This window comes from Phaethon lepturus, unplaced genomic scaffold (assembly GCF_000687285.1).
Source record: "Phaethon lepturus isolate BGI_N335 unplaced genomic scaffold, ASM68728v1 scaffold28088, whole genome shotgun sequence".
Lineage (NCBI taxonomy): Eukaryota > Metazoa > Chordata > Aves > Phaethontiformes > Phaethontidae > Phaethon > Phaethon lepturus.
Genome location: NW_010560190.1, coordinates 1 through 12,543, shown reverse-complemented (window position 1 = coordinate 12,543; position 12,543 = coordinate 1). Strand labels below are relative to the sequence as shown.

The 12,543-nt window shown below is 46.3% G+C and overlaps 1 protein-coding gene across 1 annotated transcript; it reads right to left on the bottom strand.

Moving 5' to 3' along the window:
- Nucleotides 1-2,042: 2,042 nt before the first annotated feature.
- On the bottom strand, nt 2,043-11,400 carry LOC104625857 (pikachurin-like; the record flags this gene model as incomplete). Its single annotated transcript, XM_010293602.1, has 6 exons — nt 2,043-2,197; nt 2,856-2,959; nt 4,048-4,131; nt 5,712-5,855; nt 6,731-6,809; nt 11,220-11,400. Coding segments are annotated over 6 exons (747 nt in total), but the record flags the coding sequence as incomplete, so codon positions are not given.
- Between the last annotated feature and the right edge of the window lie 1,143 nt (nt 11,401-12,543).

The window sequence follows — 12,543 nt, the reverse complement described above, 5'->3', positions numbered from 1 at the left end:
GGGCTGTGTTTGGCCACCACCGCAGGGCTGCTGCAGTGAGCAGCCAGCAAGACCTTCTGTCCTCCAGAGGTCTTCGTTTTTACCCTTTTTCAAACTCCGCACATTTTCCCTTGACACCCCATGGCATCAAAGTCCATTTACTTTCATTTAAAGCCACATCTTGATCACGTACTTAATCCTGCTTTTTCCCGACGGTGCAGAGTTTTCTCTCTCCCCACAGGGCTCTCCTCGCCAAACAAAACTGCGCTTCTCCTGGAAGGAGAGCCACGCATGTCTCCCGCTCCTCTGCAAGCTGCCCATGTCTTCTACAGTTTTTCTGAAGTGTGACCTGAACAGGGGCCAGAGCACAGGTGCACGTTACCTGCTGGCACCACCATGTATTTTTCTGTTCCTTTCTATTTCTATTTGCCATGCCTACAAGGAGCACAAGACCTTTCACGTAAGTGGTCAAGGTGTCCCTTTCGGCATGCAGAAAAGGGGCTGGGGTCTCCTTGGCAGTTATTTTGCACATGCCATTATCTAGTACCAGCTATTATGTTTTCCACCCAAGCTCGCAGCTGCCGACAGTCAGCTGGAGGTGGGATGAGCCTCAGGAACTCAAGTTTTTTAGCTCTCAGGGAGCCAGGAGCACCCTGGGCACAGTAAAAACGCAGCAGAAACCTCCTGATTTCCATCACCTTTGTCACATGAGGTGCTTTTAACTCACAGGCATTCAAATGAGCCTGCGCTGCTGAGGAGGTTTGTGCTTCTCCTGCCGCTGGCACGTGGCGTGCCGTGGGGTACCCTGCTGCATGGTGGGTCTCTCTTCTTCCCCCAAAGAGTTAAGTAAGAAAAATCTCCAAACTATGAAATCCTGGACTGTTTCCTTAGTGTCTCAACAGTACTCCGTTCGCCTGCTTAAATTACGGTTTGGCAATCAAAGTTGCATAAGTGTTGGTCCAGTGCCTAGAAAATATTTTTTTTAAGAGGACTGTGACCCACCAAAGTCTCTTGCACACCTCTTCTCATTTTTCAGCAAAAAAAAATGGTGATTTATTAGTGATTTATAGTACCACAGTAGCAAGCATTTGCTCTTTTTTTTCCTAATCTTTTAATCTGTTTAAGCCAGGAAAGCTTCATAATGTACAACTTTAAGCTGTCAAAATTTACAAAACAAAACCAGTCAGATTTAAAACGGGTTGTAACTCACAAATATCCCCACTGAAACTGTATAATACAGACAGTAAATATCCCCACTGAAACTGCAGAATACAGACAGTAAGCCTCCCGTATTACAAATTTAAACCACAGGTCACTTTGCTATTTTTAGGAAAGTGTGCAAAAAGCTAATTGTATAGTACACTTAAACGATAAAAGTTATACTGTATAAGCAGGTCTGCTGCTGCTGCTATAAAAAATATACAAGTATAAAATTACTTCTACAAAATTGGTTCATTGATTTTGTTGCTTGTAATAAAAAGTAGACCTTAAGAACTTTCCTCCTCAACAAACAACAGCGTTTTGAAACCAGTCACTGTAGCTGTTATTTACACAGGATGAAACATAATTTAGCTAAACCAGAGAGTGGTAAGGAGAACTGCTTGTTCCAGGACATACATTTGAATGCATAGATGCACTGCCTGATGCTGCACTTGTTGAACAACACAGTCATTGTACTACTGCAGGGTGGGATGAATGCAGGTGTTTCAAGACTGCTTTCTCTGATACTACAAAAGACAACCTAAGGACCACAACACAGTCATTGAACTACTCACAACATCACACATCTCTTTGCCGTTTGCACCAATGCACAACCTTTAGCGTTCACTAAACACTTAATGGGTAGAGGGGACAGTTCCTACACAAAATGCTTGATTTGGTTTGGTCAGCAGAGGAAAGGAGAGGGAAAAATGTTCTATTTTGGGAGGTGGGAGTTCCCTTTGGCTCTGTCACCTTCCCAGATGGTGAACGTGGGACAGCCAGAGAGGGCTGTGTCAGCCAGCTCGCGCTCAGCCACACACGCAAGCACATGATGGGTCCTCGGCACTGGGATTCCTCTCTTGTCACTTGGTCCCACACGTGTTGATGTTCTTTCCATCGGTGGCATCCTCCACCAGCGAGATGTGGTAGTCAGTTGAAAGCGTGAGGTGGGAGATGCAGCCCACCAGGCCCCGCATGTACTGCCTGTTTGTGTGCAGGGCTATTTCCTTCATGCCACCTGGGGGAAAGGGCAGCGATGAGAAACTCCTCACCGACACGGGTGCATGTTCCTGCTTGGCAGACTGCATGCCCGGCAATGCCATTAGACTTCCTAGTGCACCTCAGAAGTGAATTTTAATTTACAGGTCGCTCTGTGTTTTTTTAAATACAGCTTTTAAGCACTTGAAAGTACATAGGGGATAAGCAGAAGATAATAAGACTAGGATGCTTCAACTGATCTCATTGAAGATGTCCCTGTTCATTGCAGGGGGGTTGGACTAGGTGACCTTTAAAGATCCCTTCTAACCCAAACTATTCTGATTCTCTGATTCTCTGATGCTAACTATTTATTGCAGAAATTACAACATCAGTGAGAGCTGAATGAGTGTGTGCCCAGACTCCCACTAAGGTGCAAGGTTTGCAGCTGCCACTCGCTGTTTCTCTACATACCTTCTGGGACTACCACAGTGCACCCCACAGTGCTGGTCCCTTCTCATACCAGCCCCTCCATCCCACCTAGAGAGGCCTCCCCACAAAAAACCAGTCTGGGGAGGACCAGAGGCTGCCATGTGAAACCTTCACCTTGAGGTGGATGGAGCTGGGATGCCCTGCCTTGCAGCCAGCCTCACAAACACAAAAATGCACCTGGGTCCTGAATGCAAGCAGTGAGCACTCACCTACATAGAGATCTCCATTGATATTTAACTGCCTCATCTTTCCAGGGGATTTACCGGTCCTGGCACCATAATCATCCACAGTTACTTTGCCAGACTGTCCATCCCTGAAAGGAAAAACAAACCACTCTCATGCACTCAGCCTACAACTGGGCAGGAGGAGAAGCAGCAGCATCTCCCCCTCACCAGGAGACCAGGGCAACTCAGTGCTCGGTAGGGTTCATGGCGAAGGCCTGGGACCAGTGTCTGGGAGCCCCACAGACAGCAGTGTGCTACAGCAATCCAGACCCTTCAGGATGGTCTTTTTTTTTTCCAGGGACTAAGACGTTAGAGACCTGCAAAGGGTGAGCAACACATTTGTGGAAGAGAAAAAAGTGGGCAATAAGTAAATTGCACAGCTGGGGCAGAGGGGAAGGTGGACAGGTTCTGACGTGTTGTTAAAAATCAGATGTAATATAAAAAGTAAACAGCAGAAGCTTCAACAGGATGGAAGAAATAGGCAAGCTAAGGTAGAACATACTTATAAGCAGTTTTGTTTCAGACTAGAGCTTTTAGGCCACTTCCATTTTATATATGATCAGTAACTGCAGTGACAGAAGAGCCACTTGATGGGCTCCTATTCCCACTAAATTCGGTGACAAGTTGTGCTAATGTTAGCTTGCGATTTCCAGGGAACCAACATCCCATGGAGAGTGGGATGCATGCTTTCCCTGCTGGGCACACTTCCCTCCCATGAGGTAATGAGTTATAAATATGAGTTATATATACACTGCAAGATGTCTGTATGTCCTCCAAATAGAAAAAGTAGGCATACATTGTCCATGCTCGTGTTTGTGCCAGCCCGCAAAATGCTCACTAGGGAATTTCAAAATGCAGACATTAAAGAAAAATACTCTTAACCCAAATGGTATGGGTTTAAGAGAATGTCTGTCACAGCCCCAGAATAGCCCTGCATGACTTTGGCAGCCTGCCTTGAGCTGTGCTGAGTTTCAGAGTTGGCACTGTCACCTCTAATACAATAATCTTTGTGTACATCATCCTGAAACAGCCAAGTTGCTAACAGTTCAACTCCTAAGAGATGTGAGAGCATGGAGCTGCCGTGGTTCACACCCGACCAGCATCCAGACACACCAGCCAGCACCTTTAATGGCAGGGTGGCTCCAGAATCCCTCACAGACGAAGCATGGCCCCTTACCGAACAGCCTTGACTCTGTGCCACCGGCCATCGCTGAAAGAGCCATTCACCATGATGGAAGCAATGCCGCTGCCCAAATTGTAGCTACAAATAGGAAAAAAAATTAAAATGTTATTACCTCCCTTGCAAAGACTGTCTCCCTACCAAATTGCTCAGATGTCCTTACTCTGTGCCCCCATTCACCTGCTCAGCCCCAAGAGCAGCCCTTACAGCTCAGACTTTGGAGGGACTGCTAGAGTCCTTTGGAAGCCCAGCAGCGATGCACTAATTTCGCAAAGTCAGGGTCATGGAGGAACAGGCAACATTCCTTCCTGCCCAGGTTGGAGTGGGTACCATCACTACCATCCCATGGGAGCAAGGAGGAAGCTTCTGCATGCCAGTTCCTCCATGAAACAGGAGGCTGTGAAGGTCAGTGATCTACAGACCTTTGGCCTAGTGGGAGAGAGCAGTGGGAAGTTGCAAACACCACTCTATTTAACTATGACAAGAGCAATAAATTAACAATTACAAGAGCAAATAAGCAAGTGATCTATAACAGATCTACAAGCATCTGAATCATAGGGAATGTTGAGACCTGTTATGATCTCTCACGTCCAGAGAAGGGCAACGAAGCTGGTGAGGGGTCTGGAGCACAAATCTGATGAGGAGTGGTTGAGGGAACTCGGCTTGTTCAGTCTGGAGAAGAGGAGGCTGAGGGGAGACTTTATCACTCTCTACAACTACCTGAAAGGGGATTGTGGTGAGGTGGGTGTTGGTTTCTTCTCCCAAGTAACTAGTGATAGGACAAGAGGAAATGGCCTCAAGTTGTGCCAGGGGAGGTTTACATTGGATATTAGGAAAAATTTCTTTACTGAGAGAGTGGTCAAGCATTGGAACACGCTGCCCAGGGAGGTGATGAAGTCACCATCACCAGAAATATTCAAAAACCATGTAGTTGTGGCACTTTGGGACATGGTTTAGTGGGCATGGGGTGTTGGGCTGATGGTTGGACTTGATGATCTTAGACGTCCTTTCCAACCTTAATGATTCTGTGATTCTGTGAAAGAACATGAGTTCAGCCATTTCCTAACACTCCCCAGTTTCAACTTTTTGACACTATTTGTTTCTTAAACAAGTGGTTCTGTGGATGTTGAGAGCAGCAATGCCTGGTGCCAGCTGGGTTTGTATCACAGGGTTGGATATTTGGGGTTTTGAGAGGTAGGAGTACCGCTCCCATGCGCACTCTCTGGTGCAAGGTGATGAAGAGTGAGCCTGAAGTGAGCACGGGCATCAGCAGGGTTTCTTTCCTTGATCCCTGCTCTCTCTGCAAACCCTACACCCGCTCTGCTTAACTGAGATGGCAAGGGCTTCAGGAGGCATGGGGGGAGTTAATGACAGCACTCATACCCTCATAGGGTAACTTTTAGAAAACCACGCTAAATATCTCATGTTTTAAGAATTGGGAGGGAGGAAAAGAGTGGGCGGGAATGATGTCAAGCTTGCAGCACATTACCTCTTCAACTCACAACATTTCTCAGAGGACAACAGGACCCATCACTAACAAAAGCTTGAGGACGTAATTGTCCCACACTATACCGAAGGACAAGTGCACTGGTTGTGTTGTGGTGATTCCTTCAAGCCCTGAGTGTACTGCGTGCAACACAAATAAAGAAGTGATAGTTTACCTGAATATTAATGCTCCCTCTTGAAGGCCTAGAGAAATGAAATCACTGTTAGGTCGCATGGGACTGTCTCCCCTCCACATCAAAAGACCTTCCTTCATTGTGGTTTTAAACCTCATGAACACGTTTGTTCTTGATCCCGATACCCTGTTTAATGTAGAAGAAGGAAATGATAGTAAAATACTGAACTGGGACTGTTTTCTTTCAAACAAACCTAAAAGATGATGCAGTATTTACTCTCCATTGATCTTGCTGGTTACTGTCTTGCAACTTGCCTACATGCTGATGTGTGAAGGACTCTGGTTCACATCCCCACTTCCAGCATTTTGGAGTGGGGAAATTAAACTTGTCCCTTCAGAATCCCAAACGCAATAGCTACTGGGTTACCCTACACAAGTAAGAGGAAATCCCTTTTTTCCCCCAAGCCTAGTGTCAAATCCAGTCCAACAAGCAAATTTTGCGAAAATCCAGTAGGCTGGCCCCTCAGAGGCCAGTGGAAGTCAAGGGCAAATCAGAAAGTCCTGGTAGGTGAGAGGTACCGAGCTGCAGGTGAGAGCATTTGCAAAGCCTCCCCGAGCCATTGACCGAAATACAGGCAGACAAAGAAATTTGTCAGAACAACACAAAATCTGCTGGACTTTTGGCATCTTCTAATGTAAATAGGCACCAAAAAGAAGTTAGAAGACCTAAATTTTAGGGTACAGAAGGAGTTAAAATCCTTAGTCTCTTTACAGATACGGGCTCTGTATGTCTGTTCTTTGTTCTGAAAGCGCACACCAGTCCTTCTCCATGTTAGACGTATGCTGTACATGCCATTTCTGTAAAGGTTGCAAGATGCGCAGATATTATAACAAATTGAGCCATAAGCATGTCCACAGAAAATGTATTTTTTCCTGAAATTTGGAAATACGGCAAATACAGCTTAAAATGCTTAAATAATCAACACCTTCCCACGTGAGGCTCCTAGCATTATAATGGCAAACAAACAACACAATCATTTATGTTCACAGGACATACGTTACCTTTTCAGGATATCTGGATTATCATATGTGAGGTAACTGCGACCAATAAATTGTGGGATTTCAATTGCTTCTGTAATGGCTGAAAGGTAAACAAAAAAACAAAGATGAGTGTCAGTTAGCTGACATAGAAATGGAAGGGGAAAAAAAAGACAAGACTATTTTATTGATTCACTCCCACACTGGCAGGTACCTACTGTGGCACAAAACTGAGCTGAACTCACAGCCAGTTCGTACCTAAATGTAAGGGCAGTTTAAACAGCTGACAGCGCCTCTACTTACGTCCTTCGTGTCATGGGCCTCATGTATCGCTCCACCATAAACGTTGGTGCAGAAGCATTGGGAAAACGTTGCAAATTTTATTTTTAGCCCTGTTTCCACACTCCTTGATTCTCCATGTGGTTCAAGCTACCCTCTTGCCAAAGCCTATGCATTAACCAGCCTTTATTCTTCGCCTAAGGAAGAAGGCACCGTGCGCAGAGCACGTGCTGGGACCTCTGAACCCTGCAAAGCGAGGCTGGGGGAGAGCACAGGCAACCTGTGAGCTCCCCGTTTCCTAATTTCGCGTATGCGACGGTACAGAGCGGCTGCCGCCACGCGGGGCTACCCCTGGGAAGCAGTGCGGGGGAAGGCTGTCTCCGGGGGGGACGACCACCCACTTTAGGTCTGCTGAAAGCAACTGAGACCACGCTGAAGGCTGCGTGACAGGAGCCGCAGAGCCCCTTTGCTGCAGTGCCGCCCCGGGGGGTGTTCAGCTCGGAGCTCGGCAGCGTCCCGCACTCAGCACCTCCCCTTTCTCTGGGGACAGCCCCCGCTACAGCGGTGGTGTACGGCCGCGGGGGCCGCCGCCCGCGCTGCAGCCCGACCTGGCGCTGGCGTACTGCTGCCTCAGGGGAAAGGTTCAGCAAAGTAACTCAGATGTGTGATAACCATCACTGAACATCCCTGGTACACAGCCTTCCGTAGGCTATGAGCACTGGCCTGAGCAAATTTTATTTTGAGTGAACACCCTACAGTTTGCTGCTGATGTCTCATAACCAACTGCTTCATTAATATAAACCAGTTCTACAAATTCCTTAAAATAGCTACCTCCATCCTATTTTCTTCCTGAGAACTAATCCCTTCAACCCACAGCTAATCCCGTCTATATAAATTTCAAGCTTTTCAGGGCATGGACGCTTGCTTGCTTTGTGCAATGCAGAGGCTGGCTGGGCTTTAAGAGCTCACTGTAACACAGACATGCAACAATTGGTGTAGTCTGTCAGCCAACAACAGCAATATGTAATTTAGCTTTAAGTGCCAAGACTGAGAATTTTAGCTAGTGACAAATGCCTGTTTTCATCCGTACTGAAATCAGGAAAGCTGCCTAATATGTCTAAAGAAACCACTACAGGCAGTCCACAGCCTGCAGCCTGCCAGCATCATTGGAAGACTGCAAAAGACGTGTTACATTAGGCCAGACACTCCTCGCCGGCTCTGATGCTTTCTGCACTGGACAGTCTCTGATCATGGCAGATGGCAGGAGAGCGTAAAAGGAATCCTTCTTCCCCGTCTCATCCCACGTCAGCCCTGGAGCGGCGCTGCTCGTGCCTTCGGCACGGTAAGGTGCCCCTGCCCTCGCTCTAGCACTCCAATTTCCCCTACAGATCTTGATGGGCATTTCTCTCTGCTTGCTTTTTCGTATGCTCTTCACTTCCTGCACTGAATTTGACCACAGAAAACCAAGTATATTTTAGCAGTACCCTTGATGCATGCAGGATCTCTGCAACTGAAAGGAAATCTAGGAGATCTAGGACTAAACACCTTCACTCTCTGCTCCTCACGATTCGGCAGAGAGGCACCAAAACTGTCATGATGCTCAGGAGTGAGCTCCAAGCTGCGGGGCAGCCTGAAGTGGCACCCATCCCTACAAAGCACTCGCTGGCTGCCTGGCCCCGCTGCTTTCCGAATACAGGGACCAGCTCTATAGCCACTGCTTTGCACTTGGCGGCTACTCTGGGTGCAGTTTAAAATATCAACAGGGCAAGGCTTAAGGAAGTACTATATAACCCCAGGAAATATTTTTACTTATTGACAGAAGCTTGCCAGGCTTAATGGAAATCCAGCATCCCGCTTGCTAGAGCAGACACAAACGCACAATGACAGAGCAGGTTTCACATCATTTGCAGTACTTACCGTTTAGGCAGTAACTTCCACATTCTGCAGTGAGTCAGCACAAAACAAAACAAGAATATTCTGGTTTTATTTTTCTATAACATGAAAGCATCCCTTCCAATGACTGTCCAGTTTCATTCCCACCTTTCTGCAAATGCATGATGCCCACTTCCCTTTTGCACAGGCAGTTACAACCACTTATGAAGGCATCACTCTTTTATTAGTGTTTTGCCCAAGTATTTATATTTGCCTGCTCAAAACACACAAAGGTGCAGACAGGTAGGACCAGCACCAAACTCCTCTGCTAATCCCAGTGACTTGCCATGGTTTATGTGGGGATCAGCTCTAACCAGGGGAAAGTAACAGTTCCCTATTCTGCTCTATCCAATTAAGTATAAAAATAACTTCAACACACCCCACAGCTTGGACAGAAGATATAAAACCCAGCAATGCCAGCAGAAACTCTCTTGAATCCTCAACCAATGATCCACTACGACATGAATCAGTATCTTATATACCTCATAGCAGCATCATTTGAGTTTTGTAAGTGGCATGCATAATTTTGGAGAATGAGGCACAGTCCCTCAGAAGCAGTTTGTTTTGTCAGGGCGTGGGGTTACTGCAGCCCACCAGCAAGTAGGATGGAGACTGCACCTTCAGCCTCTCACACGTTCTCTGAGTGCACTAACCAAAACCCCATTCTGAAGGAGGAGTGGACACACATGTGCATCCTGCCTTAGCTGTGTGTACACACTGCTGAAGAGACACAGGCAAGGATTATCTTGAGAAGTCTGCTCCAGGTTCATCAAGGCTGTCCTGGACTGAGGTTCAGGAGGGACCTCCATCCTATCTGCACATCCACCAGCAAAAACTTGGATTTTTGGTGGCAGCTGTGGCTGCATAAGTGCAGGGCGGCTGAGAGGCACCTGAACAGCAACCACAAGCAGCAGGAACAGAAGACAAACGACTCATGCTTTTGGACACTCTTAAAAATGCGTTAAGGTTGGATTCACATAGGAAGCAACACCCAGGCTCTGGCCTAAGCCAAAGGCGCCTCAGGCTGTCTCTGGTTGCCCATCAGGTTACATGCCAGCCGAGCAGCAGCGCTGCCAGTGCCATGAGGCCGGAGCAGCGGCGGGAAGCTCGCAGGCTGCTCTCGGGGCTTAGCACAGACCAGGAGCAGATGAGTGGTGAGGGGCTGTGGCCCGAGCAATGCACAGGAGCTCACCAAACGGGCAGGCAGTCGCACGCCCAAGCTGCAAAGCATTCACTTGCCTTGAGTCTCCCTGGAGACCTCTGCACAGCTGCAGATACCATCGCGAAGTCAGGAGCGCAGCACCCTGCACATACCTAGAATGCCAAAACCGCAATCTTCCCTCCTCCCCACAGAGAAGCTGGGATAAATGACGTTGCTCCAGCTATTAGTTAGACCACGACAACGTAAGCGAAGGGGTTTCTTGCATCGTTTTTTAATAAAATGTTTTTCTTCTAAGATACTCTTGTTTTTGGATGAAAAGGACTATCCATTCATCATGATTTAACTGAAACCACTACTTTTTATTTTTAAGTTTGTGCCTGTGAGAAATGAGCAGTGGATGAAGACAATAATGTCAGTCAGCTCTTTTGAACTGAATTTGCTGCTACATTACAAAACCTTCCCTTAGGAATTTTTCAGGATCAAGCCTGACAGAAGGGAAACACCTCCATCTAGTGGGACAACCCAAAGTGCATCTTTTTAAATACATCTCACACAATACAGACACTTTCCTGAATCCAATGTTCGAACCCTTACAGTGGCTCTGAGGAAAGAAGAATAATGTGCATCTGGGTAGGTTTTCCTCCTTGGTGATCTCTATTGGTCTCCCAATGCAGGGTTTGTGCAGATGGCAAAATTAGACATCAGAGTAGCCAGTGCCTAAAAAAGGACTAGACCTTTCTGTACATGCTAGGGAGGATAAAATTACAAGGGTTATCAATGTTCATGCTGCAGGACATAACACAATCACTGGCTGGAGGATGTTGGTAGGAATTCCCCCTTTGTATAGCACTGAATAATTAGGAAGATGTATGAGGTGTTCAGCATTGGCTGCCGCAAGCAACCAGATACCAGGCTGCTATCTGTGGATCATAGCTCTGTGCTGGGATAAGAGTTACCATGTTCCTAAATAACAAAATGAATTCTTGCTTGGGTACATGGGATGTGCATGGATGCAAAGGGAGCTCTGGCCTCCAGGGTTTCTATTTCAAGAGGTGTGTCAAACAGCAGTTGTAGGTGCTGAATCTGCCTTATTTTCGAGATTGACTCCGGATCTCTGGATCGAAATGCAGCCATCATTACCTTTTTGGCAATGTTGCCCATCAAAACCCAGGGGACAATCACATTCATAGCTGTCCTTCTTGGGAATGCAGGTGCCTCCATTTGCACATGGTGAGCTCACGCAGGGGTGGGCAGCATTCGCTAGATTGACTCCAAAAGTGAAATCATGTTTCACATCGATTGTCCGGTCATTCAAGATAATCTGTATGTTTAAAAAAAAAAAAAAGAAATAAAGGGAGGAAAAATTCATGCTAAAACCTTCCAAGTTTTTACTATTGCAATGCTAGTCAAAAGACTTCTCTAAAAGACTTCAGACAAAGATATGCCTGAAAACTTGGCCAAAAACCTGAATCTTGACAATATAGTGTGACGTGTTTTCCAGTCGCGGAGGGCCAGCTCATTCTGTTGCTCACCCTAACCCGTTAGAGACTAATTTCTTTTGTGTTTTGTGACATAGCCTTAGGCAACACCATATGGGGTGAAGCTGTGTGGGAATTACCAGTTGTATCTGAACACCAGCACAACACTTTGTAGCGGAGCTGTGAGCTAGGACTGTAAAATTAGATGAGCACTACTGAGGAAAAGTGCTTCTGAGATCAGGAAACCTCCCAGGAGATGAGTGTTGACAACAGAAATACTAAGCAGAACAGCTTGTTTTTCACATTTTCTATTGCTTTCTAGTATCCCATCTTGCCTGAAAGAAGCTACAGTTAAGACCGGATGGAAAATGTAATTAATGACTTCATAAAACTGTTTGTATACAAACCAAAAAGAATCGTTAAATGTTGGCATTTTTCCAGTGTGTCAGCAACATACATTCTCCAGTATAAACTGACATTTTTATAATCTCAGCTGGTGTCTTGGCAGAGAGATTATATGTGGGTATGGCTTCTGATCTCAGCTACATCAAAATGAGAAGTCCATTTTCACAAACAGGTTTTAAGGCCAGAAGTAAGAATGGCAATAGTTACTCTGGCTCCTGCGTAACTCAGACGATGCACCGTAGAGGGGATCTATTGGGGGAAGGGGTTGCATGAAGCATATATGCTCAGTTTGAAAGAAATAGCATTAAACAACTCAAACAGCAGAAAACCACACAGTCCTGTCACAAAGATGGACCAGTGATGACTCCACTGCCCTTTTATCTTCTTTTTAACTTCTGGCTACATTGTTACAGAGGTTAACAAGCACCCACTCTTAAAAATATGCCTCTTATTTCTGGGCTTTCATTTATTTTCAGCTTCTAGACATTGTTTCTCATTGTGCCTTTTTCTGCATCATATCAGAGTCAGGTACTCCCTGACTGGATATGGGAGGGAACACTGTCTCCAAGGATGAGGACAAG